General features: G+C 56.5%; 1 protein-coding gene and 1 pseudogene across 1 annotated transcript in view; both read left to right on the forward strand.

Annotated features, from left to right (window-relative positions):
• The window catches only part of SRCIN1 (SRC kinase signaling inhibitor 1), a 72,349-nt gene extending 50,386 nt beyond the window's left edge, over positions 1 to 21,963 (forward strand). Inside the window, 8 exon segments of the mRNA XM_032279814.1 lie at positions 2,741 to 2,871; positions 3,002 to 3,149; positions 3,470 to 3,716; positions 4,208 to 4,442; positions 6,116 to 6,270; positions 6,607 to 6,759; positions 11,334 to 11,480; positions 18,601 to 21,963. Of these exon segments, the coding sequence (XP_032135705.1) occupies positions 2,741 to 2,871; positions 3,002 to 3,149; positions 3,470 to 3,716; positions 4,208 to 4,442; positions 6,116 to 6,270; positions 6,607 to 6,759; positions 11,334 to 11,480; positions 18,601 to 18,735 (1,351 nt within the window). The 3' untranslated portion in view covers positions 18,736 to 21,963.
• On the forward strand, positions 7,658 to 11,327 carry LOC116552892 (annotated as a pseudogene).
• Positions 21,964 to 22,334: the final 371 nt, after the last annotated feature.

The following is a 22,334-nucleotide window of genomic DNA, read 5'->3' on the forward strand; positions in this document are numbered from 1 at the left end:
TCTAGGATCTGAGCCACTGTTTGTCCGTGTGTAAGCTGAAGATAATAACTGTTCCCACCTCCAGGATTAATTAAAGTAATGAAAGCCAAGGGCTGACTGTGGCACCTGGCATACAGTAAGTGCATAAATACAGGATAGCTCTTTAACTGGTAGTGCTGCTGAGTCACAAGTTTTGCCCTTGACTCCAACCTAGTCTGTCTTTGCACCTGCTAGTTGGATGAAGATGTGTAAGGCATGCTGATAAGATTTGCTGATGACACAGAGCTTTAAGGGGGAGCAAATCTGTTGGATGGTAGAACTGAAATTCAAAAGTTGTTGGCACCTGGACTGAGCTGGAATCCAACAGATGGGATTTGACAGAAATGTACATAAAGTCCCAAATGTGGGTCAGGGATGTCAGCGACTCAAGTACCGAACTGAGATGACCTACCTGGGCAGCAGTTCCTTCTCTCCCTTGTTCATTCATTCCACAATTATTTCCCAGACATCTACTTTACACCAGGCACCATGCCAGGTGCTAGAAACGAACTGTATCTAGAAGACATGGTCCTTGCCAGCCTGGGGTTAGTAGTCCAGAAGGTTGCACAACCCAGCCAACAGGAGCTTCAGAGGTTCAGAGGGCAGGAAGCAGACCCAACAACTGCAAGGGGAGGGATTGGAGGAGAGCTTCCCACTGAGACCTGAGGACCACCGGGAGTTAGCACATGTGTGTGTGCATGTATGTGTATGGGCAAATGGAATATTCTAGGCAGAGAAAATAAAGAGCCAGAGAGGGCAGCACATGTAGGACCTCAGAGCTCAGAGCAGTTCTTTTTTTTTTTTTTTTTGAGACGGAGTTTCACTCTTGTTGCCCAGGCTGGAGTGCAGTGGCCTCAGCCTCCCAGGTGCTGGGATTACAGGCATGAGCCCCTGTGCCCAGCTGGACCTCAGGGCAGTTCTGAAGGGCTCTAAGCAGAAGGCAGATGGGACGGGGGACAGCGGCACAGAAAGCTAGGACAGCTCCCAGGCACTGAGCCCTTGCTGCCTGCTTTCCCATCTGCATTCGCCCCCATGAAAGGGAAACTCTTTTTTTTTTTGAGATGGAGTCTCACTCTGTTGCCCAGGCCAGAGTGGAATGGCGTGTTCTCAGCTCACCCCAACCTCTGCCTCCCAGGTCCAAGCGATTCTCCTGCCTTAGCCTCCTGAGTAGCTGGGATTACAGGCGCATGCCACCATGGCTGGCTAATTTTTGTATATTTAGTAGAGACCGGGTTTCACCATGTTGGCCAGGCTGGTCTTGAATGCTTGACCTCAGGTGATCCACTCACCTCGGCCTCCCAAAGTGCTGGGGTTATAGGCATGAGCCACCACCTGGTGGGGAACTCTTGCCATCCCTATTTTTTGGACGAGGAGGTTGAGGTCCAGACATATTACTTACCTTGCTGAAGCTCTCTCCTCTGGGAAGGGCAGAGCTAGGATGGGAGCTGGATCATTCTGACTCTAGAGCCAAGTTTTCCTTCTTTCTTTCTTTTTTTTAAGACAGAGTCTTTCTCTGTTGCCCAGGCTGGAGTGCAGCGGCGTGATCTCTGCTCACTGCAACCTCTGCCTTCCAGGTTCAAGTAATTCTCTGCCTCAGCCTCCCGAGTAGCTGGGCTTACAGGTGCCTGCCACCATGCCCAGCTAATTTTTGTATTTTTAGTAGAGATGGTATTTTTACCATCATGGCCAGGCTGGTGTCGAACTCCCAACCTCAGGTGATCCACCCACCTCGGCTTCCCAAAGTGCTGGGATTATAGGCATGAGCCACTGTGCCCAGCCTAGAGCCAAGTTTTCAACTACCACCTTCCTGCTCTTGGTTGCATTGAAAAATTTGGATGTTAGCCTCAGGATGATAGGATCCATTTAGGGTTCAATGGCAGGAGTGATGACCTGGTCTGATTTATATTTTAGAGGAATATAGGGTCTTAAATGAAACAAGGTCAGCATATGCCAGCTGAAAAGCTAAAGCAGCTTTGGCCCTCGGAAAGAGGCCGTGTGGCTGGATCATTTGGGAGAAGGGCAATGGACGTGTCAGTTTCCCCTGAGACAAGAGACCTCCCCAGGGGCATGTGCTGCTGCCTCCAGTTCTCTGAAAAGCAATCAAGTTCTCTCTGCTTCCTTGGCAGAATAGAATCAGGGGATACAAGTTACAATGAGAGATACCTGGGCAGATATTGCTGAGGATCAAAGCTTCCAAGGGGGGCAAATGGAGCAGGGCACCTCTTAGGGAGCGCTTCTCAAGTCTCCTCATCCCTGAGATTTGGCATTGCAGGTTTTGCTTGAGTATGTGGCCTGGTGGCTGACTTTTATGTTTGTTTGTTTTTGAGACAAGTTCTCCCTCTGTCACTCATGCTAGAGTGGAGTGGCACAATCATGGCTCACTGCAGTCTCAACCTCCTGGGCTCAAGTGATCCCCCTGCCTTAGCCTTCCAAGTAGCTGAGACTACAGGTGCCTGCCACTACGCCCAGCTAATTGTTTTATTTTTTAATAGAGATGAGGTCTCCCGATGTTGCCCAGGCTGGTCTTGAACTCCTGGGTTCAAGTGATCCACCGGCCTCAGCCTCCCAAAGTGCTGGAATTACAGGCGTGACCACCATGCCTGGCCTCCTGCTTTTAATTTTGATCCACTGGTGGCCTGATTTCTTTCCAGCTGCCCAATTTCAGGGGGCTAGGCTGGCATCTCAGACCAAAAGGGCTGAGAGGGTCTCTCTGTGACTGCAGTGACCTGGAGAAATCGGTGGAGAAGATCCAGAGAGACGTGTCCCACAACCACCGGCTGGTGCCCGGCCCCGAGCTGGAGGAGAAGGCGCTGGTGCTGAAGCAGCTCGGGGAGACTCTGACGGAGCTCAAGGGTGGGTCTGGGGCCTGTGAACGCTGTGCGAGGTCCAGGGCGGGGGAGTCTGCTGTACTGCCACCACCATCCTCTCCTCCCAGTCAGCAGTGCTCCCTCTGGCCCCAGCTCACGCCTTCCTGTCTCCTTAGCTCATTTCCCAGGCCTGCAGAGCAAGATGAGGGTGGTGCTGCGTGTGGAGGTGGAGGCGGTGAAGTTCCTGAAGGAGGAGCCTCAGCGCCTGGACGGGCTCCTCAAGCGCTGCCGTGGGGTCACGGACACACTGGCCCAGATCCGAAGGTCATTCTGTCCCTGACCTCTAATTTCCCATGGGATCACACACCCGGCCCAGACCCATAGGTCAGACTGAACCCTTACCCCAACTCCCCCGAAGGTCACCGGCATGCCGATGGACCGGCACCTCAGCTCCACGCAGTGACCCCTGCATGCTGTAGACTCAGCTTCCTCTTATTTAGGGGCGGTCACTCCTCCCCAGGCCCTCCACCTCTCCTGCAGCATCCCAGAGCCTGCCTCCTACCCCATCTCCCTCAGGCCACCCTTCCCGAAGAAGGGCTGCCACCTGCTGGGCTCACAGCTGTTCCCAACTCTTCCAACCTCAGGCAAGTGGATGAAGGTGTGTGGCCACCCCCGAACAACCTCCTGAGTCAGTCCCCCAAGAAGGTGACGGCAGAGACTGACTTCAACAAGAGTGTGGACTTCGAAATGCCACCCCCCAGCCCCCCGCTGAACCTTCACGAGCTGAGCGGGCCAGCTGAAGGAGCCTCTCTTACCCCAAAAGGGAGCAACCCCACCAAAGGCCTGGACACTCCTGGCAAGAGAAGCATGGACAAGGCTGTGTCTGTTGAGGTGCTGGGGCCAGGGATTGTGGGTGGTGCCCTGAGCTAGGTTCACACATTCTTACCACCATCCTTCCTAGGGTGGGGAGTGCCAATCATGTGGGTCTTTTTCCTTGGGGGAGGAGGGCCAGTGCCCTCATGGAAGTCTAAGAAGCATAATAAGGGTAACATTAGTCCCGCTAGACAGAAAGCATATTATAAAGCTGCAATAATTAAAGCAGTATGATGTTTGCCCAAGAGTAGACTTTGTAGTCAAAGAAACAATAGAGTTCCCAGAAATAAGTCTTAAGTTTATCACGAATGTAGTATATAATGAAGGTGGCATTCCTAACCCATGAGAATGGCATGTGATACCCACGTGAAGTCGAAGGGTCTTCCTGGAGGTGGGATCAAATCGGAGGCTTCCTTCCCTGCCTGTATGGCTGTGGGGAGGAGGCTGAGGCCCCAGAGGTCCTGGAGCAGGAGAGCTACCTCAGTCCTGACTCCTGGCCCCATCTCAAGGCTGCAGAGCGAGACTGGGAGGAGAAGCGAGCAGCCCTGACCCAGTACAGTGCCAAGGACATCAACCGGCTGCTGGAAGAGACACAGGCGGAGCTGCTCAAGGCCATCCCTGACCTGGACTGTGCCAGCAAGGCCCATCCAGGCCCAGCCCCCACTCCAGACCACAAGCCCCCCAAGGCCCCCCACAGCCAGAAGGCAGCCCCCCGAACAGAGCCCAGCGGGAGGAGAGGCTCAGGTATGGGGAGCAGTAGGGATGGTGGGGAGCCCACCATGGGGGAGTGCCCTCCTTGGGAGCTCAGGCTGACAGGGCAGCACTGGGGCATCAAGATCATTGTGGTTGGGCTGCCAGACAAGGGAGTCCCGGTCTCACCACTAAAGGGAGACCGAGACCCAGAAGGACAGGGCAAGCTGACTTCATCCTGGGCTTTTCCCACTGTCGTGGGAGGGAGCCACTGAGAGGACCAGGCGTGGAGGATGAGCAAGTCCAGGCAGAGTTATCTGCCTCCACGACGTGGCTGGGCGCATGCCACAAACCAGGCTGTGCTGAGGGCAGGCTCCAGCGCTGGTACTGACACGGCTCCATGCTCCGCTCCCCAGCTTAAGTCATGGTCGCAGGGGAGGCAGAAATCCGGACCAGAAGTGGCAATCATCATTCCTTCACTTTATTCATTCCTTCAGTGCATATTTGTTAAGCACCTACTGTGTTCTGGGTGCTGGAAATATAGAAATAAGACAAGGCTTGCTTTCAAGGAGCTCAAAATTTAGTGAGGGAAATAATACTGACATTTGTGTTTATCATGCACTTACTCTGTGGTAAGAACTGTTCCAATGCTTTTAATGTATTCGTCCCTATGATTTTATAACAAGCCCAGGAGGCAGATACAGTAGCTAGTCCCATTTTACAGATGAAGAGACAGGCTCAAAATGATTAAGTAATCTGTGCCGGGCCATGCCTAGTCTGTAAACAGAACCAGCATGCAGGTGCTAAATGGAGTGGTAGGGGTGAATGCCCGTGCTGTGCAGTCCTGGCAGAGGCCCTGCGAGGGCAGGAAGCCTTCCCAAAAGAGGTGACTTTTCAAACCCCCCACCCCACTCACCCCCACCTCTCCCCCTCTTTAAAAAAAAAGAGGTGACTTTTCGCTGAAGTCTTGCAAATGAGTGGGGCACTTACCTAGCCAGTGAGAGAGGGCACTCCAGGGTGAGGGAACAGCATGTGCAAACCCCTGGAGGGGTGTGTGTGTGGCGTGGCCTGAACAGGGTCTAAGCCGGGGTGCAGCAGGTGGAGCTGAGGCTGGAAGCTTGGCAGGTGCAGAGGTGCTGGCCTAAGGAGGTTGGACATGGTTTGGGGTGATGGGGAGCCACTGCAGGATCAAAGGCCAGGGAAATGGCACTGTGAGAGTGACCTCTCTGCAGGTTACTCTGGGAACAGGAGTGGAGGAAAAATCCAGGGAAAGGAGAGCCCAGTGGGAGGGGCTAGGATCTTTGGAGGAGCGATGGAGAGCTGAGCAAGAGTGAGGGGCAGGGGGAAGGAGGGGCTTAGAGCAGTGCCTCTCCAGCTTGAATGTACATCCATCACCCTGGGATCTGTTCAGCCGGATTCTGGTTTAGCAGCCTGGGGGTGGGGCCTGAGCGGCAGTTGTGACAAGCTTCCGGGTGCTGCCGGTGCTGCTGGTCCACAGACCACCCTTGGAGTCGAAAGAGTGGGTGCTGTCAGGAGAGGGCCAGGGCTGGGGCTGGAGTGCAGGAGGAAGAGGAGGAGGGCCCTGTGTTCTTGCCCCCAGGCTTTCCGCTTCCCTCCTCCTGGTCCTCCGTGGAGGAAGAGGCAAGGTTTATTCCCTTCAAGTTAGATGCAGCGCACTGACTCCAGGATTGCAGGCCCTCTGACCCCCAGCCCCTTGGTGCCTGCAGATGAGTTGACAGTGCCCCGATACCGCACAGAGAAGCCCTCCAAGTCGCCCCCGCCGCCCCCTCCCCGCCGGAGCTTCCCCTCCTCTCATGGCCTGACCACCACACGCACTGGAGAGGTGGTGGTCACCAGCAAGAAGGACTCGGCCTTCATCAAGGTACCACTCCCGCCTTGGACAGAGGGCCCTGGGACTGAGTTAGGATGAAGCTTCAGATGACTTCTGCAGACCCTTTGGGGTGGGAAAGAGACCCCTTTCTCAGAGGACATGGAAGGAAAGAGGGGGTGGCCGGTGGTGACTTTGTTGTGCTAGTTTGGGACCCTGGGTATGTGCATTTGCCTTAATTTCATGTCAGGCCCCTGCCTGTTGGGGGACACCCTGGCAGGGGACAGCAGAAGTAGCAGATGAGAAGCTGGGTGGATAGGAGATGGGTGAGGTGAGCTGTTGCTGAAGGGAGGCAGAGCCTGGCCCTGACAGGGGTCCCGGGCCTTGCAGAAGGCCGAGTCCGAGGAGCTGGAGGTGCAGAAGCCCCAAGTGAAGCTGCGCCGGGCAGTGTCCGAGGTGGCCCGCCCGGCCTCCACACCACCCATCATGGCCTCGGCCATCAAGGACGAGGATGATGAGGATCGCATCATCGCAGAGCTGGAGGTGGGTCAGGACCCGCCTGGCCCCCGAGGCCTCAGCCAGACCCCCTTCCCTGCCAGGCTGCCCCCAGGCCAGGTGACATGAGGCGGAGGATGGGCCCTGGGGCTTCCCGTGGAGCACTGGCTGTGCTCAGACCCCAGCCTTCTTGCCTCCATTTGTTCACTGCAAAATGAGGGGTAGGGGTCTAAAGTCTTCTCTCCTTGCAGGTTTGAGTTTTTAAATTGTAGTCCCTGAGTCCCCCAAGTATCGGCAGACCTCCTGCACTCTGAAAGCCCCACGCCCGAAGAATCTGAGATCACCGAGTTTGGAGACCCCCAGCCCTGAGTGTTCCAAGATCAGCTCATGCTTGAGCCCCCCAAGCTTGAGTATTCTGAGGGCAGAGCTCTGAGGCTCACACCTCATGCCTCCACTCTCCCCATGGTGTCAGTCACCACACTCAAGTGTTCTCAGCCACTCCCAGCCCCAGTGCCAGAGACCTGGACTACCAGGGCCTCTGGAGGAGGTGACCAAATGAGGCCAGAGAGGGCTGGTGGCCATGGCAAGGGACCAAGGGGTGAGGCTGGGGGCCTGATGCCATCCCAGGCCACCCTCCCCAAGGGTGCCGGGGCCACAGGCGAGCACCCCCGTCCTCCCTGGTACCCCCTCCTCCAAACCTGTCCCCACCTTCTGCTCCTCAGGTGTTTGAGAGAAGCTCAGTGCCTTCCCTCCCCCCCACGCCCCGCCGCCAGCAGATCCCCACCTTGCTGTCCCCCCAGGACCTGGGGCCCCCCAGGGGCTCAGCCCTGGGCCCTACACGGAAGGTAACGGGGCTGCCCCCCACTTCTCACAGCTCTCTCTCTGCCTGTGCCTCCACAGCTTCCTCTCACCTCTCACGCTAACCTGCTAAAACGCCAGTCACCGTCCTGAGTCCCGCCACGGCCACAGCCACTGCCACAGCGTCACACGTGGACTTACCCCTCCCCCACTCCAAGGACAGGCGCATAACCCTTCCTCCCCGCTGCCTGCTAGGGGGGATCCCCGAGACTCCAGCAGCCTGGGTGTCTGGTGGCCCCTTGTGTCTGCATTTTCTCATGGGTTTGCCGATGGGGGCTGGAGTATTTTGTTCTGGTTCACAGTCTGAGCTTAGGTCTGGCCTGAAAGCTAAGTATGGTCTTGGGCCAAGACTGGAGTTTGGATCTTGCTGACAGGATGACTTTGGGTCCAACTCAAAATCTGACCTTGTCCTGAGCCCTTGCCTAGCCCCCACCTCCATCCCCACTGCTCTGCTGCCTGTGCCGGGAGGGCCTCTGTTTCCCCACTAGAATCTATGCCTTGTGCTGGGGGCCAGGACACCGCAGGGGCAGGCCCGTCTGCAGCCTCACCATCCCCATGGCCCACGTTGCTTTCTTTGACAGAGAGCTTGGAATGGAAGAAACCCATGCCGGTCCTTGGCTGCCGGTTCTTTCTGCATTGGGAAGTTCTTCCTTCTCTCTAACCTCAGTTCTTGCTGCTGTCCTGCTGAACTTATTTCCTCTTTATTCTTTCCTGGGAATTTGGGGGTGAACCTGCTGTCTGCACCCCACCCCTGGGGACTGTGCTTGGGGTGGAGGGAAGGGGGAGGATCTGGGAATCTGGCTGAGGCAGGGGGACCTTTGTTCTGGGGAGGGACAGCCTCCCATGTGCACACACTCCCTTTCTGGGTCTCCCTGGCTCACAGTGAACTCTGGGCTGGCGGCCACCTGATTTCTAGCCTGGCTGGAGGCCTGGTGGCACTTTGGTTTCCTGGCGGGGGAGGAACAGAGGGGCATCAGACAGCGGACAGTGCCTCCTGCTGGGCAGGGGATGGGCACAGGGCAATGCGAGGAACCTCTAGGATGAGCTGTGTGGAAGGGGCGCCTCCTGGGCTGGCTGTGCCCCCAGCACTTTGGCCCCTCCCATCCAAGCCCTGCCCCTTTCCGGCTCTGGAGGCCAATCCTGAGGGGCCCAGTGGATGAGGCCTTTTGCCCCTGGCCAACCCTCTGCATCCTGCAGCCACATCGGGCAGTGGAGCTGGGCGAGCGTGAGGTCGCCCTCTCTGCCTTCCCAGTCAGCACCCCCTGCTTCCAGGTAAGTAGGTGGTAAGGCTGGGTGGGTTCCTTTGCAAGGGGGTGGTTGGGGGTCCCTGCTACCAGCTCCCATCTCCCTATGGCTCCCTTTAGTGGAAGGAGCACTGGCCTTGGAGTCAGACTATCTGGGTTCAAATCCAGGCTCTGCCACTAACTAGCTGTGGGTGGGTGACCTTGGGTGAAGCATGTAACCTCTCGCCCTGGTGAGAGCAGCAGTCACTTCACGGGTTAAGGTAGGCACTGAAGGTGAGGATGGGTGTGGCCGCGCCTGGCACAAGCCTGGTGCTCAGAGTTAGACCAGGATTTCACTGACATCAGGAAGTGGTATTTGGGGCCTCCCTCTGTGTCCTCACTGAGGCCATGGCCAGGGATGCTGGCACTGGAGCAGGTGCCCAAGGAAGCTTTGCCCGAGTGTGTGCAGCAGAGGGTTTGGCAGGAGGCGAGCCCCACCCATCTGGCTGTGAAGCTCTTGGGGAGAGCACACAAAGTTGGGGGGGACCAGAAGTCTATGGTTTGAGATGGGATGTGTCCCCACCCTTCAAGGCCAGAGGCTGACATGTGGTCTCTGCCCACACAGGGTCGAAGGTCTTGGTCATTCCATTCATTTCAACAAATAGCTAATATTTCTGAAGCACTCACTCCATGCCTGGCGAGCTCACTTAACCCTCCACCAGCCCCACCTTGGTGCTTAGTCACAGATGGGCACACTCCCGGGGGCGAAACTGAGACCAGCCCCTGGAGCTTACATGGGCGGTGTGAACTAAACGTTGCCAGCCCCTGGGCAAACTAGCACCTTTCCCAGAAAGCAGGGGGCCATGCGGTATGGAGAGAAGACACCTGAATTCTGGTCCCAATTCTGCCTCCAACTTACTGGGTAGCCTCTCTCAGGACCCTCCCTGCCCCAGTGTCCCCATCTGTGAAAGAAGGGGGCTAGGCTCACCTAACTGTAACCCCCCTTTTAGCTTGGGGTTTGGTTGTAGGAATCACATGCTGCTTCATCTTCCTTCTGCCCCCAGGCTGTCCCAGGTCCCAGGGCCTTCTGCATCCCGAGGATCATCTTGACAGAGTATGCCCCCAACCCTCCCTCCACGCCAGAGATCAGACTTGAGGAACCAGGACCCAGGACAGCTCCTACCCCAAAACCTCGGACCCTGGCTGACAGCAGGAGGGGCTGGGATGGCCCAAAGGCCCTGCCAGGGGCAGTCGGGGAGACTCCCGGGCCAAGGAGTGGCTTCATGCCCCAGAAGGAGGGGGCAGTTCTGAAGACACTGGGCAGAGGAGGCTGCAGCCCAGAGGATAAAGGAGCCAGGGTCCCCGGGCCTCAGGGACCAGCCCAGGATGGGACTCCGGAGACCTCTACTGCTGACGCCTACCCAGAAAAGACCCTCAAGGACTCTGGACATGATGCCCAAACGTGCAGTAGGGAGTGCCAGGGCCAGGTTGCCGCCAGCTCAGGCTGCACTGCATGGGGCGCCACCGCCCAGCGGATGGACAGCCTGGAGGAGACGCTCCGGGAGCTGGAAGCCACCCTGGGCAACATGGGCACAGGCCTTGCTGTGGGGCCCCCTGACAGCCCTCCATCCCTACCCCTTGGCCCCCAGGTGGCTGCCCCCTCTTAATCCTCCCCTGCTGCCCTCCTGCTCCATTCCAGAGTCGGACGGAGTAGCGGGCAGCAGGAGTGCCAGGCCAGCCCCCTCCTCCCACCAGCCTTCTCTCAGCTCTTACTGCTCTGCTGGAAGCCTGGTGCCAGAGCAGGGTTTGCAGGCAGAGTCCGGGGGAGGCTGGGAAGCCGGTCTACCCAGGGGTCGGCCAGCCCCCAGCTTTGGCAAGAACCAGGGCCTCTCCCCTTCTGCCCTGTACCTGTAGACCACCTAATAAAGTTTTCTCCCCATCTTCCATCCCCATGCTCCCCTCCCCTGCCGTCTGACTTTCTGTCTCTGTCACCTCTCTGCTCGCGCCTCTGGATCCCCAGTGTCCCCTGGGCAGGCCTGGTACTTGGGGAGGTTCATGGGGGCCAAGCTTGCCCCCATGGGAGACCTCACCTCCATCCTCCCATTAGGAGGAGGATGTGGCCTGAGGCCGCCCGTCTGCTCTGTGTGCCGTTATAGAGAGCCCCTCGCTGGCATGTGCACCCAGGTCCAGACGGTGCCCCTTGCCGGGAGCGGGGGCACTGCTGGGGACCCTCACTTTAGCAGAGGCTCCCCAAGAAGGGTATCAGCTGCCCCTGGGCTACTCAAGGAAGCCACCAAAGAGTGTCCCTCAGGAGCCGCTGGGAAGCTGGCTGGGCAGCACCCCCACTCTCCTGCAGGGAGGCCGTAAATAGGGGCTCAGAGGGTGGGCCTGGGTCCTGGACTGGGATGTGGAGCCAGAGAGGGGTCTCCAGGTCCCAGAGGGCCCCACTGAGGAGGTGCCAGCCCGAGACCCAACCCGGTGCTAGGGTTCTGGTGTGGTTCACCCCACACGGACCCTGCAACCCTGTTCCTCTTCTTGCAGAGTGGTGGAGGCAGTGTACCGCCCATGAAGGTGGTGACTCCGGGGGCCTCTCGGCTGAAGGCAGCCCAGGGCCAGGCGGGCAGCCCCGACAAAAGCAAGCATGGCAAGCAGAGGGCCGAGTACATGCGGATCCAGGCCCAGCAGCAGGTGAGGGCAGGGACTGTGGGGCCACCTGGGCCCGCTCTGTGGCATGCTGGGCCCCTGCCCTGCGCTGGGCACCTCCTGCCCCTGCTCCCGTGACCAGCTTCCCCCGCCTCTGCCCAGACACACCCTCCCTGCCAGAACTGCCCCACCCACCCTCTGAACCATCTTCTCCCTCCTCCTCCCGATCCCGGAGCTTTAGATCTGGATTAGAACCTGAGTTCCCAACCTGGCACCCCCCCTCTCAGGAGTCCCCTCACTCAGAGACAGAAGACTCATCTCCAGCTACCACTGCTGCTCCTGGAGGAGGGGTGAGCTGGTCAGTTTGAGACTCCAGAAGCCCCAGCGTCTGGGTCCCTTCTCAGGCCCAGACTACCCTGGGATGCATAAGGGGGATTAGGGGCCCTTTCCTTCCTGCCACCCCAGTTCTCTCTTCTGCTTCCCCTCCCTGTTCCCAGCCTGCTCTTCCAGACCCCACTCTCATCTCAGGCTCCCTTTTAGCTCTTAAGCCACCCCTAGCCAAGGGAGAAGCCAGCTTTGCATCTGCCTTTCAGCCTTGTGTTTGGGTTTCGGTGGGGTCACCTCCCGTCTTTGCAAGGTGAGGTGGGGACAAGGGAGAGGCACTTTGGCCCTCAGGAAGGGCAGGGGTGCCAAAGGAGTTGCAGGGGTGCTGCAGTCTCTTTCAGATCTAATGAGCAGGTGTGGGGGCTGCGTAGAGTGGACAAACCTCACCCATGGGTGTTTACTGCCCGTGGCCTGCCTGTGTGGCCTGGTCAGAGGTGCAGGGTGGCCCCCAGACCTAGTTGTGAGAGACAGTGCTCTCATTTGGGTCAGTGAATATTTCTGAGCAGCTCCTGTATGCCAAGCCCATCCTGGGTGTGAGGGTGGGGTCTGTGATATGTCCAGATGCTCTCACTTGAAGAAGGTTCTAGACTCAGAGCAAGAGGTTAGAAATGGGTTAGTCCATCTCCTTTTCAGATGAGGGGACAGCTCAGAGAAGGGACGGGCTTTCCAAAGGTGCAGAGCAAGGGGGCATCACAGCCAAGATCAGGACCCAGGAACCCTGGAACCTTTCCCTGCACTGGCCCTGGGACACAGCCCTGGGCACCCAAGGCCCTGCCTCCCTGCTGGCTCCCAGGAGAACCTCTCAAACACCAGCCCTCCAGCCCCCCACAGCCTCTCCACAGCTCCCCACCTGCCTCCTCATGGTCCCCAGATACACTGCGAGTCTTACCCACAGCTCTTTTCCTGCCACTGCCAGGGATGAGTTCCCCTGGTCCTGTCCAGGTGCCCAGCATAGCAGCTGACATTGACAGAGCTTTCGCTGGGGCCAGGCACCTGTGTTACCTCATCTCACACTCACCACAGGAAGGTCTATTACCTCCATGTGACAGGTGAGGAAACAGGCTTAACCCAAGGCCACACAGCTGGCAAGTGGGGGGCAATACACCAGTCCAGACTGCCTCCCTCCCCACTGCAAAGAGCTGCATCCTCTCCAGCAGGCCCTGCCCTCAGCTCTAATCGTGCTCCCGTTTCCCACCCTAGCCCCTCGCTCCCCAGAGCCCAGCTCCTCGGCTGTGGTGTTAGCCTCACGCCTTTATGGCCCAGCCTCCACCCTTCCCGGGCTTGCCTGGGTCCCCAGCGGCATCCAAGTGTGCTCTTTCCACCCCCTCCCACACTGCTCTGCAGCGCATGGCTGTGTAGACCCCCACACCTGCATAGGGCTGTGCAGACCCTCTGTTCCTCAGCATCCTCTCCCCAGCCTCCATCCCCAGCTTCAGGGCTCCTTTCTGGGTGGGCGACTCTTTTTTTTTTTTTTTTTTTTTGATGGGAGCCTCACTCTGTCATGCAGGCTGGAGTGCAGTGGTACAATCTTAGCTTACTGCAGCCTCCGCCTCCGGGTTCAAGTAATTCTCATGTGTCAGCCTCCTGAGCAGCTGGGACTACAGGCGTGCGCCACCAAGCTGACTAATTTTTGTATTTTTAGTAGAGACAGAGTTTCACCATGTTGGCAGGCTGTTCTCCAACTCCTGAGCTCAGGTGATCCACCGGACTCAGCCTCCCAAAGTTCTGGGATTACAGGTGTGAGCCACCGCACCCAGCCTGGGCGACTCTCCTCTTCCCGCCTCTTTCCTTCCCTGTGCCCACTCCTCAGGCTCTTCTCACACCATTCCTTCCTCTCCTCAGGCACCAGGCACCGCTTAGTCCCTGCCCCGACCCAGGTCTCCGCTCCAGTCACCCACACACACCTCCCTGCGCCCCCAGGCTCCTTGAACAGACACAATGCCCCCCCTCCCGCCCCAGCTTACTAGGCTGCCCCAGCTGCTGTCCCCCTCAGGAAGGATCGCCCACCCCAGACTTGCCGAGCCCCTCCCTGCCCCTGTCTCACTTCCAATGCTTCAGTAGGCTTTCTTACAAACAGCTTCTTTTTTGTTGCCCAGGCTGGAGTGCAATGGCGCCATCTCGGCTCACTGCAACCTCCGCCTCCCGGGTTCAAGCGATTCTCCTGCCTCAGCCTCCTGAGCAGCTGGGATTACAGCCGAGCACCACCACACCTGGCTAATATATATATATATTTTTTGCATTTTTAGTAGAGATGGGGTTTCACCATGTTGGTCAGGCTGGTCTCAAATTCCTGACCTCATGATCCGCCCACCTCAGCCTCCCAAAGTGCTGGGATTATAGGTGTGAGCCACCGCGCCCAGCCACTACTTCTTTCTGGTAAAGTAATACATGTTTCCTGTGGAAATTTTAAATAGTAAAGTATAGAGAAGCAGGGAAAAACCATCTATGTCTTACTACCCACATGCATGGTCTTCTAAGATCTCCCTGTGACTTCTGTCACCTCTAACTGATTTCCCAAAGCCTTCGAGTGGGAAGGAAACTGCAAAATGCAGATTTGATTGTCTCTGTGTGTGTTGGACACACACACACACCCCTGCTAGCTTAAAATCCCTGCCCTGGCCCCTGGTGGATGATAAGCCCAATCCTTCGTGTGCAGCCCAGGCCCTTCACAGCAGCCTCAGCTTACTGTGCTCCTCCGCCCCATGCCCTCCGCGTGCTCCAGCCACGCCGGCCACTGGTGGGACATGCTCCACGCCAGCTCAGCCCATGGCCTTGGTCAAGTCCTCTCTCTTCTCAGGCCCTTCCTCATCTGTACAATGGGGACAGAAGTATCCAGCCAGGTCCTGAGCTCACGTAGTGCCAGGTGCAGGAGAGAGCTGGGAAAACCACCACGAGCTCTACGGGGTGGGGGTGGGGGTCAGCGCCCAAGGCCTCTCCTTCACCCAGTGAGCCTAAGCTGTCAACAACGTTGAGGTGGAGGGGACTAGAAGTGCCGGGATCAGGGACACGGAAATTGGGAGTAAGGAAGTTCTAAGTTGCAGGTGCCTTGCTACAGTGCCTGACCCCACGGGGCAGTCAGAGGAAGAGAAGCCCATGAATGTTGTGCTTTAAGAGCCCAGGGAGGGATGGGAGCCAGGTTCCCAGGCGTGCAAGGATCAAGGGCTTGGTGGTGACCTGAAGCTATGGACACCCCCTCTTCTATTAGGGCTAAGAAATCTGCCGTGACTCAGTGTCCTTGTCTGTAAACGGAGCTAATAGTATGAGCTAGGACTCATAAGCCTATTACTAAGAATTAAATATGATCTAAGTAAAGAGTGTACCCAGTGCCTGGCGCGTGGAGCTGATTTCTTCTGCTTACTGCTATTTGTTTTCTTTGAGACTGAGCTTCGCTCTGTCACCCAGGCTGGAGCACAGTGGCACGATCTTGGCTCACTGCAACCTCTGCCTCCCGGGTTCAAGCAATTCTCCTGTCTCAGCCTCCCAAGTAGCTGGGATTACAGGCACATGCCACCACACCAGGTTAATTTTTGTACTTTTAGTAGAGACGGGGTTTCACCATGTTGGCCAGGCTGGTCTCGAACTCCTGACCTTGTGATCCACCCGCCCTGGCCTCCCAAAGTGCTGGGATTACAGGTGTGAGCCACCACACCCAGCCTTTATTTATTTTTGTTTTTTTTTTTTAGTAAAGAGGGGGTTTCACCATGTTGACCAGACTGGTCTCAAAGGCCTGCCTTGGCCTCCCAAATACTGGGATTACAGACGTGAGCCATTACATCCGGCCCCATATGAGGAAACTTTAATCAAAGGACCACACCAGAGGATTGAGGGAGCAAACAAGGGACTCCCTGGGGGAAGAGCAGTGGGGCAGGTGTTTAGAGAGTCCCAGAGGGCGGGAGCAGCAGAGCTGTGCTGTGGACGGCACAACTGTGGCCTGTGACACTGCTCCAAGGAGGAGAGAGCAGGGAAGGAACTTCACCCCCTCCCTCTCTCACCCTGCCGTAGACCCCACTGCCCAAAACCCAACCAGAGGCCAGTCAGCAAAGGAATGACCGGAGTCAGCCTCTCAGGGTACACAGCAGGGCAGAAATTAGTTCTGGGAGAGCGGGGGCAGTGGCTCATGCCTGTAATCCCAACACTTTGGAAGGCTAAGACAGGAGGAGCACTTGAGGCCAGGAATTCAAGACCAGCCTGGGCAATACAGTGAGCCGCCATCTTTTTGGAAAAAAATATGAAATACAGAAATTGGTTCTCGGGCATGGAGAGACAAGTGAAAGACAGATAGCATACCTGTTAGGTACCGAGTGTATGCACCTGTTTTATTCCTCATAACAACTTTATACCTTAAAGGAAACTATGTTGTCACAGCTGCATCCCCACAGCACCTAGAATAGTGCTTGGCATATGTAGGCACTCAGTAAATAATTGTTGGGTGAATGAGTGAATGAGCTTGCCACTGATCAGGCCCAATCCAGATGGAAACAGACAAAGCGAATCTGACAGGTGAAAATAGCAATCACCATAATGGCTACCATTTGTTGCACGTGTACTGCGGGTGCCGGCCCCGGGCTTCACGCCCTGTTGGGTTCATCTCATCGTGCACATCAGGTGCTATTGGGCCTGTTATCCTTGTTTGCAGGTGAGACACGAAGGCCTAGAGAGATACACGATTAGGGTCATATGGCTAAAAAGTGACAGAGCGGGGACTTGAACCCAAGTCTGCCTGCTACAAATTCTGCTGTCTTAGTGCTGGATTCTGTTGGCCTGCCAGGAAGCATAACCTTGTGGGTGTGAGCAAGCCTCCGTGAGATCATGAGAATTCTAGAAGGTGACACCTTAAAAAAAAAAAAAAATGAAGGTTGAATAGAACAGTAAAGCAGTGCTGGGCCTCAGGTGTATCAGTGGGAATGCTTTCAGCTGCAAGGAACAGGCACTCTGATTCAAAATGGCTTAAATAATAAGGAAAGGTATTCTCTAACCAGGAAGCCTGGAAGCGGGGAGATTCCAGGGTTGGCGAATTCAGCAGCTTGAGGATATCAGGACCCAAGTTTCTTTGCATTTGGTCCTGCTGTCATTTCTATTATTATTATTTTTGAGAAAGGGTCTTACTCTGTCACCCGGGCTGGAGTGCAGTGGTGCGATCACAGCTCACTGCCACTTCCACCTCTTGGGCTCAGGCATTCTACCTCAGCCTCCAGAGAAGCTGGAAGCACAGGCACACACCATCACACTCAGCTATGTAAGATTTTTTTTTTTTTTTTTTTTTAGTAGAGACAAGGTCTCGCCATGCTGTCCAGGCTGGTCTTGACTTCCTGGGCTCAAGCAATCCTCCTGCCTCGGCCTCCTAAAGCGCAGGGATTATAGGTGTGAGCCATCACACCCGGCCCTTGTTTTGATTTGCATAAAAGGGAAATGTAGACGGCAAACTACACTGTGGCGAGCAAAACCCAGGTGAATCTCGGAACCAGCCATTTGCGCACCTGTGGAAGAAGAAATGGTGATTGCAGCCAGGGTCGGTTCTTCACCGTGACCAGGCAGGCTGCTGGAGGCAGGGCTTGCCTTAGCTGCTGCCTTCTCTGCTGCCAGGCCTCTGAGAGAACCCCCTGGCAGCAGGGTAATCATATAGAAGTGAACCACCCTGCCCAGACCTAACCTCAGGGTGGTCTCTGGTGACTCGCCACAGCACCCTGTCTCATCTTTTGGATCTTTTTTTAAATCAGGGTGGTTCAGTTCTCACAGTAGTAGCTAAGCAAGGCCAGGAGGGACAGTGAATATAATTACCGGGAGAGACCAGGTCTGTGTAGCCCTAACCCAGTGGACCTCAAAGGTAAGCGTACAGCAGAATCACATGGGTGCCTGCTTTGAAAATGCACATTCAGGAGCCCACAAAAGAGACGATTCTGGAGGGAAGCCCAGGAATATGCATTCACGACGCATGCCACAGGGGGTCTGTCCCTTGGAGGTGATGAGGTGATGCACGTAGCTCTCAAACCATACTTTGGAGACCGAAGCTCCAGAGGCTGAGGGTCCGGGACTGGTGGAGACATGGCCTGATGTAGGGGTCCACCGAAGGTCGGGGGAGGCTGACGGGCCAGTTCTGACCACCAGAGCTGACCAGTGAGGGCAGGCGAGTCATGAGGGAGCAGCCTCCGTGACCAAGTGGGGTGACCAGGAGTGCTTGTGGGGTTGCAGTGGGGCTTGCTGCGCTGGGCGGAGGCTGTGTGGTAGCACCTTCCCAGATTTCCATGTGGTTGGGGAGGGGGTCTTTGACGTGTTTATTCCCGACTGGGAGGATAAGCCCCCTCCTCTGTTGCCACCAGGATGAGGTTGGAAGGGGCCTTGGCTGTGCGGCAGGCCAGTTGGGACTAGGAGCCTTTCCCCACCCTGCCCCCCTCCCCTGAAGGCCGGGTGTCCCTGTGGCAGCTAACGTTTCACTTCTTCTTCCTCCCCTCTCTGCCCTCCCCCACCCGTCTCCCCTCTGCTGGCTTGGGCGCGGCCTCTCCTGTGCTTCTCTCTGCTCTCAGTAACTGTGGGCCTGCCCTCCGGCTCTGACCGCCCACGCAGGCCCTTTGTCCCACCTCTTGCTCCCTCCCCACACCCCGTTTCTGTCCCTGCCCCTCCCCATTCAGGGGACTCCTCTCTCCAGATGCCCCTCTGGCTTCTTCCTTTTGCAGTTAATTTCCTTGGATTTGTGGAGGTTTTCCCCTTTTAAAACTTCAGCTGGGGGCCAGCATGGAGGCTCTCCCTTCCGCTCTCTGACCCCTGACCCCTGTTTTTGTTCCAGGCCACTAAACCATCTAAAGAGATGAGCGGGTCGAATGAGACCTCGAGCCCAGTCTCAGAAAAGCCCTCGGCTTCCAGAACCTCTATCCCTGTATTGACTTCCTTTGGGGCAAGGAATTCTTCCATCTCCTTCTAGAAGCCCCTCACCCACCACCCCGCCTGTCCCCCTCCCTTCCTCCTGCCATTTCTCCCCTCTCTTCCCTTCATCTCAGCCCCACCCCACTCTCCAGACCCCCAGGGGTGTGCCCTGCAGAGGAGGGGCAGCCCTCCCCAGCTCCCTCTACCATCCTCTGTTGGTGTTTTTGGTTTTTTTTTTAACGGTTCACTTTTAATTATCTTTTTTTAAACAGTAAAACTAAAAACCAAACACACCACCTTCCTTGATGGTTCCCAGCTGGCCTCTCATTGGCTGCACCTGTCACGTCTCTCCCTCTTCTTTCACCACTGTCCCCGCTCCGAGTCCATCCTGAAGCTCCTGCACCCCTTCCTGCCTTCCCCTCACTTCCCAAGAATACTCCAAACAAACTCTGAGCCACGGAGACTGGGAGCAGTGGGAGACCCTCTCCCCTTTCTTGGTACCTACCTGGAGGAACTCGGGGACATCGGACCAACCCCTACATCAGGCCGGAGAGCGGGGCGCAGGGAGACTGGCCTTGGAGACGCCCCACTCTGTCCCAGCTCGGACAAGACTGTGACCTCTGTGGCTGCTCTGTGCCCTCCTACTCACACCCTGATGGTCCTGAAGTTGAGACGGACGGGCTGGAGGAGGGGCTGGAGCTTGAGAGGCCTCAGGGTGGGTGTGAGGTCAGTCATGGAGTCTGTGTCCCTGCGGAGGTGCTGGCCTCCTGGGTCTCGCCGCCCTGTGGGGAGTGGAGGACAGAGGCCCTTTGGACTGCTGGCTGTGAAGGGTGGGTCACAAGGACAGCTGGACATCAGGGACACTGCCTTGGGAGAGGGTGCCCCGGACGGGTATTTGGTACTTTTAGTTTCCTGATTTAGCACTTTAAATGGCATTAACTTATTTAAGGGGGGTGGGGCGGGCAAGAACGAGGGACCTAGAAAACCAGGTTTTGTGGCCCGCAGGTTGGGGAAGGGTCTGGTTTGGGGGAGAATGGGAGAGTCAGAGGGACTTGACAGGGAGCAGTGAAGACAACTGGGACCCGAAGGTGGGGTGACTTGACCTTCGGGCGTCTTCTTTGTGATTTGAGGGTTTTCTGGGAAAGGGTGGGATGTAGTTTTTCAGTGGGGCTCTGGTGACCCTGGTGAGATGTCTGAAGGTCCCTGAGGCCTGACCGTCCAGCCAGCGCCCCCGGCCTGTGGACACCAGCCTGCCCTGCGGAGGCGGGTTGGCAGTCCCACCTGGCTTTTGGCCGGGTCTTGGGGAGCCAGAGAGAGGCCAATTTGGTTCTCACTCCTGGCCCCCCAGAGGGCACAGTGAGGAGCCAGTAGGGAGATGATGGGAGAGGAGGAGGAGGAGGAGCAGGAGCGGGGTCCCTGGCAGAGGGATTCCCACTTGGAGCACAAAGCGAAGCAAGCACAGGGGAGGGACTGGAATCGGTCCCCCCAGCAAGCACAGAAGGGAGGCGCCAGGGAGGCAGAGCCCCAGCCTCTGGGGCCTGGCTGGGGAAGGTCCAAGTTTGGGGAGCTGGGAGCTGTTGCAGGTCTGTGGGGGAGGGGAAACGGGTTGTGTTTCTTCATTTCTTTTTTTTTTTTTTTTCTTGTTTTTGCCTTTGTTGGTTCATCCTTGTTTTCTAGCTTTGGATCATTTTTGTACCAAGGCAAGCAAGCCTTTTTGAAAAATAACAAAAGAGGAAAAAAAAATCCCTCCTGGAAAAAAAAAAAACCCCTGGAAAATAGGAAAAAAGGACCTCATAAATGATGCAATTACTTTTAATTGCAGGCAACTCTTTACATTTAAGTGAAGTGTCTTAACATTTTATATTGTTTTAAAAATATATTTACATATTATATATATAATATACGTAATATAAATATATATAAATATTTAAAAAAGAAAAAAAAAAACCACGGCACTCTCTCCCTGGCCACTGTTTTGGCGGGGGAGGGGGTCTGGGGGGCGGGCACGTTGGCCTGGCTTCTGTGATCCCGGTGAAAGGGTCTGGTTTGATTTGGCTGTACAGAGACCCCCTGGCTTGGGAGGGGAGGGGGGAGTGGTGCCCCCTCCTCCCTCCACTCATTACTCTGCTTGCTACTTCGCTTGCCCGAAGCTCCCACCCTCAGCCCTGTGACTGGAATGTGTGCCCCACCGTCATTGTCCTGAGTTGAATGTCCCTTTGTGGGGGAGGTGGGGGGCAGTGTCCATCCAATGAAGGGGCAGAAGGAGGGAGCCGAGCGCCCCACCCCACCCACTCGGGGGAAGCCCAGTGGGTTTGCATCTTTCTTTCCCTTTGGTTTCGGCACACTTACTGGCTGGGAGGCACCCGTGTGGAATCACGTGCAGCCTGCGTGTGTGCAGATGCATGGGGCCTGCATTAGCAGGCGTGGCCCAGCACTCGTGTGGGGGAGGTGTGTGCACATCGGTGCATGTAACCTGTTTGGGCATTGGCACGTGCCTACCTGCATGTTAGCGTGAGAGGAGCTTTGAGAACACGTGTGATGTGTGCGCAGACATGCCTAGCGCCGGGGACGTGCGTGGGCCACATACATGTAGACAGAGGCTCGTACATAGAGGTGCATGTGATCTGTGTCTGCCAGCGTGTGTGTGCACGTATGTGTGCTGGTGCGGACCCAGGCGTGTGGGTGTGCCTCTGTGCGTGTTCACATGTGTTCCATCATCCCTGCACTGCTGGCTCCGGCTCCCTTCCCGAGCCCCCATCCCCGCTGGCCCTCTCACAGCCCGCAGCACGTCAGTGCCCCCAGCTGCATGCGCCTTGCTGCTCTGTCCATCAGTGTGTGCTTGACCAAGAGAAAACGAAGACGTCTGTGGGGACCCCTGTACCTAATCCTCTCAGCCCCCACCCACTGTGCTGTGTTACTCGCATGGGGGGTTTCTCTCCTGCCCCTTCCACAATATGCTGTTTCCCCTGGAGCCTCAGGCCCGAGGCTCTGAGTGGGGTCCCCAGGGGGCCCCCGCTGGGGTGAGCCCCCGCTCCACACCCTGCCCCGTCCACCCTGTAGGGCCCGTGTTGGTGTAGCAGTGATGGCTTCTGTGGATGTTCTGTGACCTCTGTCAGTGTAACTTGACAATTTCTAAATGGAAAAGGGTTGCTGTGTTTTCTGTCTCTTTTTTAATGTCCTTTTTTCTTCTCCTCACCTCTCTGCTCTCTTTTCAGTTTTTCTAGCCAAGTGTTTGGGGCTTTAATAAAACTTGTTTCTTTTTCCTCTCCTGGATCTCCTTCCTACAGACTGATGTCTCATTATTTCTCAGCTTCACCCTGGAGGGTCTGGAAGGTGCTGGAATGGGCAGGGTGGCAGGTGGGGAATCCCCGGCAGCCATTGGCCCTGACCCTTCAGCCGGCAGGGCATGAAGGGGAGGACAGAACAGGGCCCCTGGGACTATCCGGGCGTGGTGGCAGGCACCTGTAGTCCCAGCTACTTGGATGTCTGAGGCATGAGAATCTCTTGAACCTAGGAGGTGGAGGTTGCAGTGAGCCGAGATTGTGCCACTGCACTCCAGCCTGGGCGACAGAGCGAGACCCTATCTCAAAAAACAAAAACAAAAAACGAAAAACCAGCTCTCAGCTTGGCACTCCAGGAGATGCCCTGCCTAACCCT

Source organism: Sapajus apella, unplaced genomic scaffold (assembly GCF_009761245.1).
Source record: "Sapajus apella isolate SASKATOON/1434 unplaced genomic scaffold, GSC_monkey_1.0 scaffold12, whole genome shotgun sequence".
Lineage (NCBI taxonomy): Eukaryota > Metazoa > Chordata > Mammalia > Primates > Cebidae > Sapajus > Sapajus apella.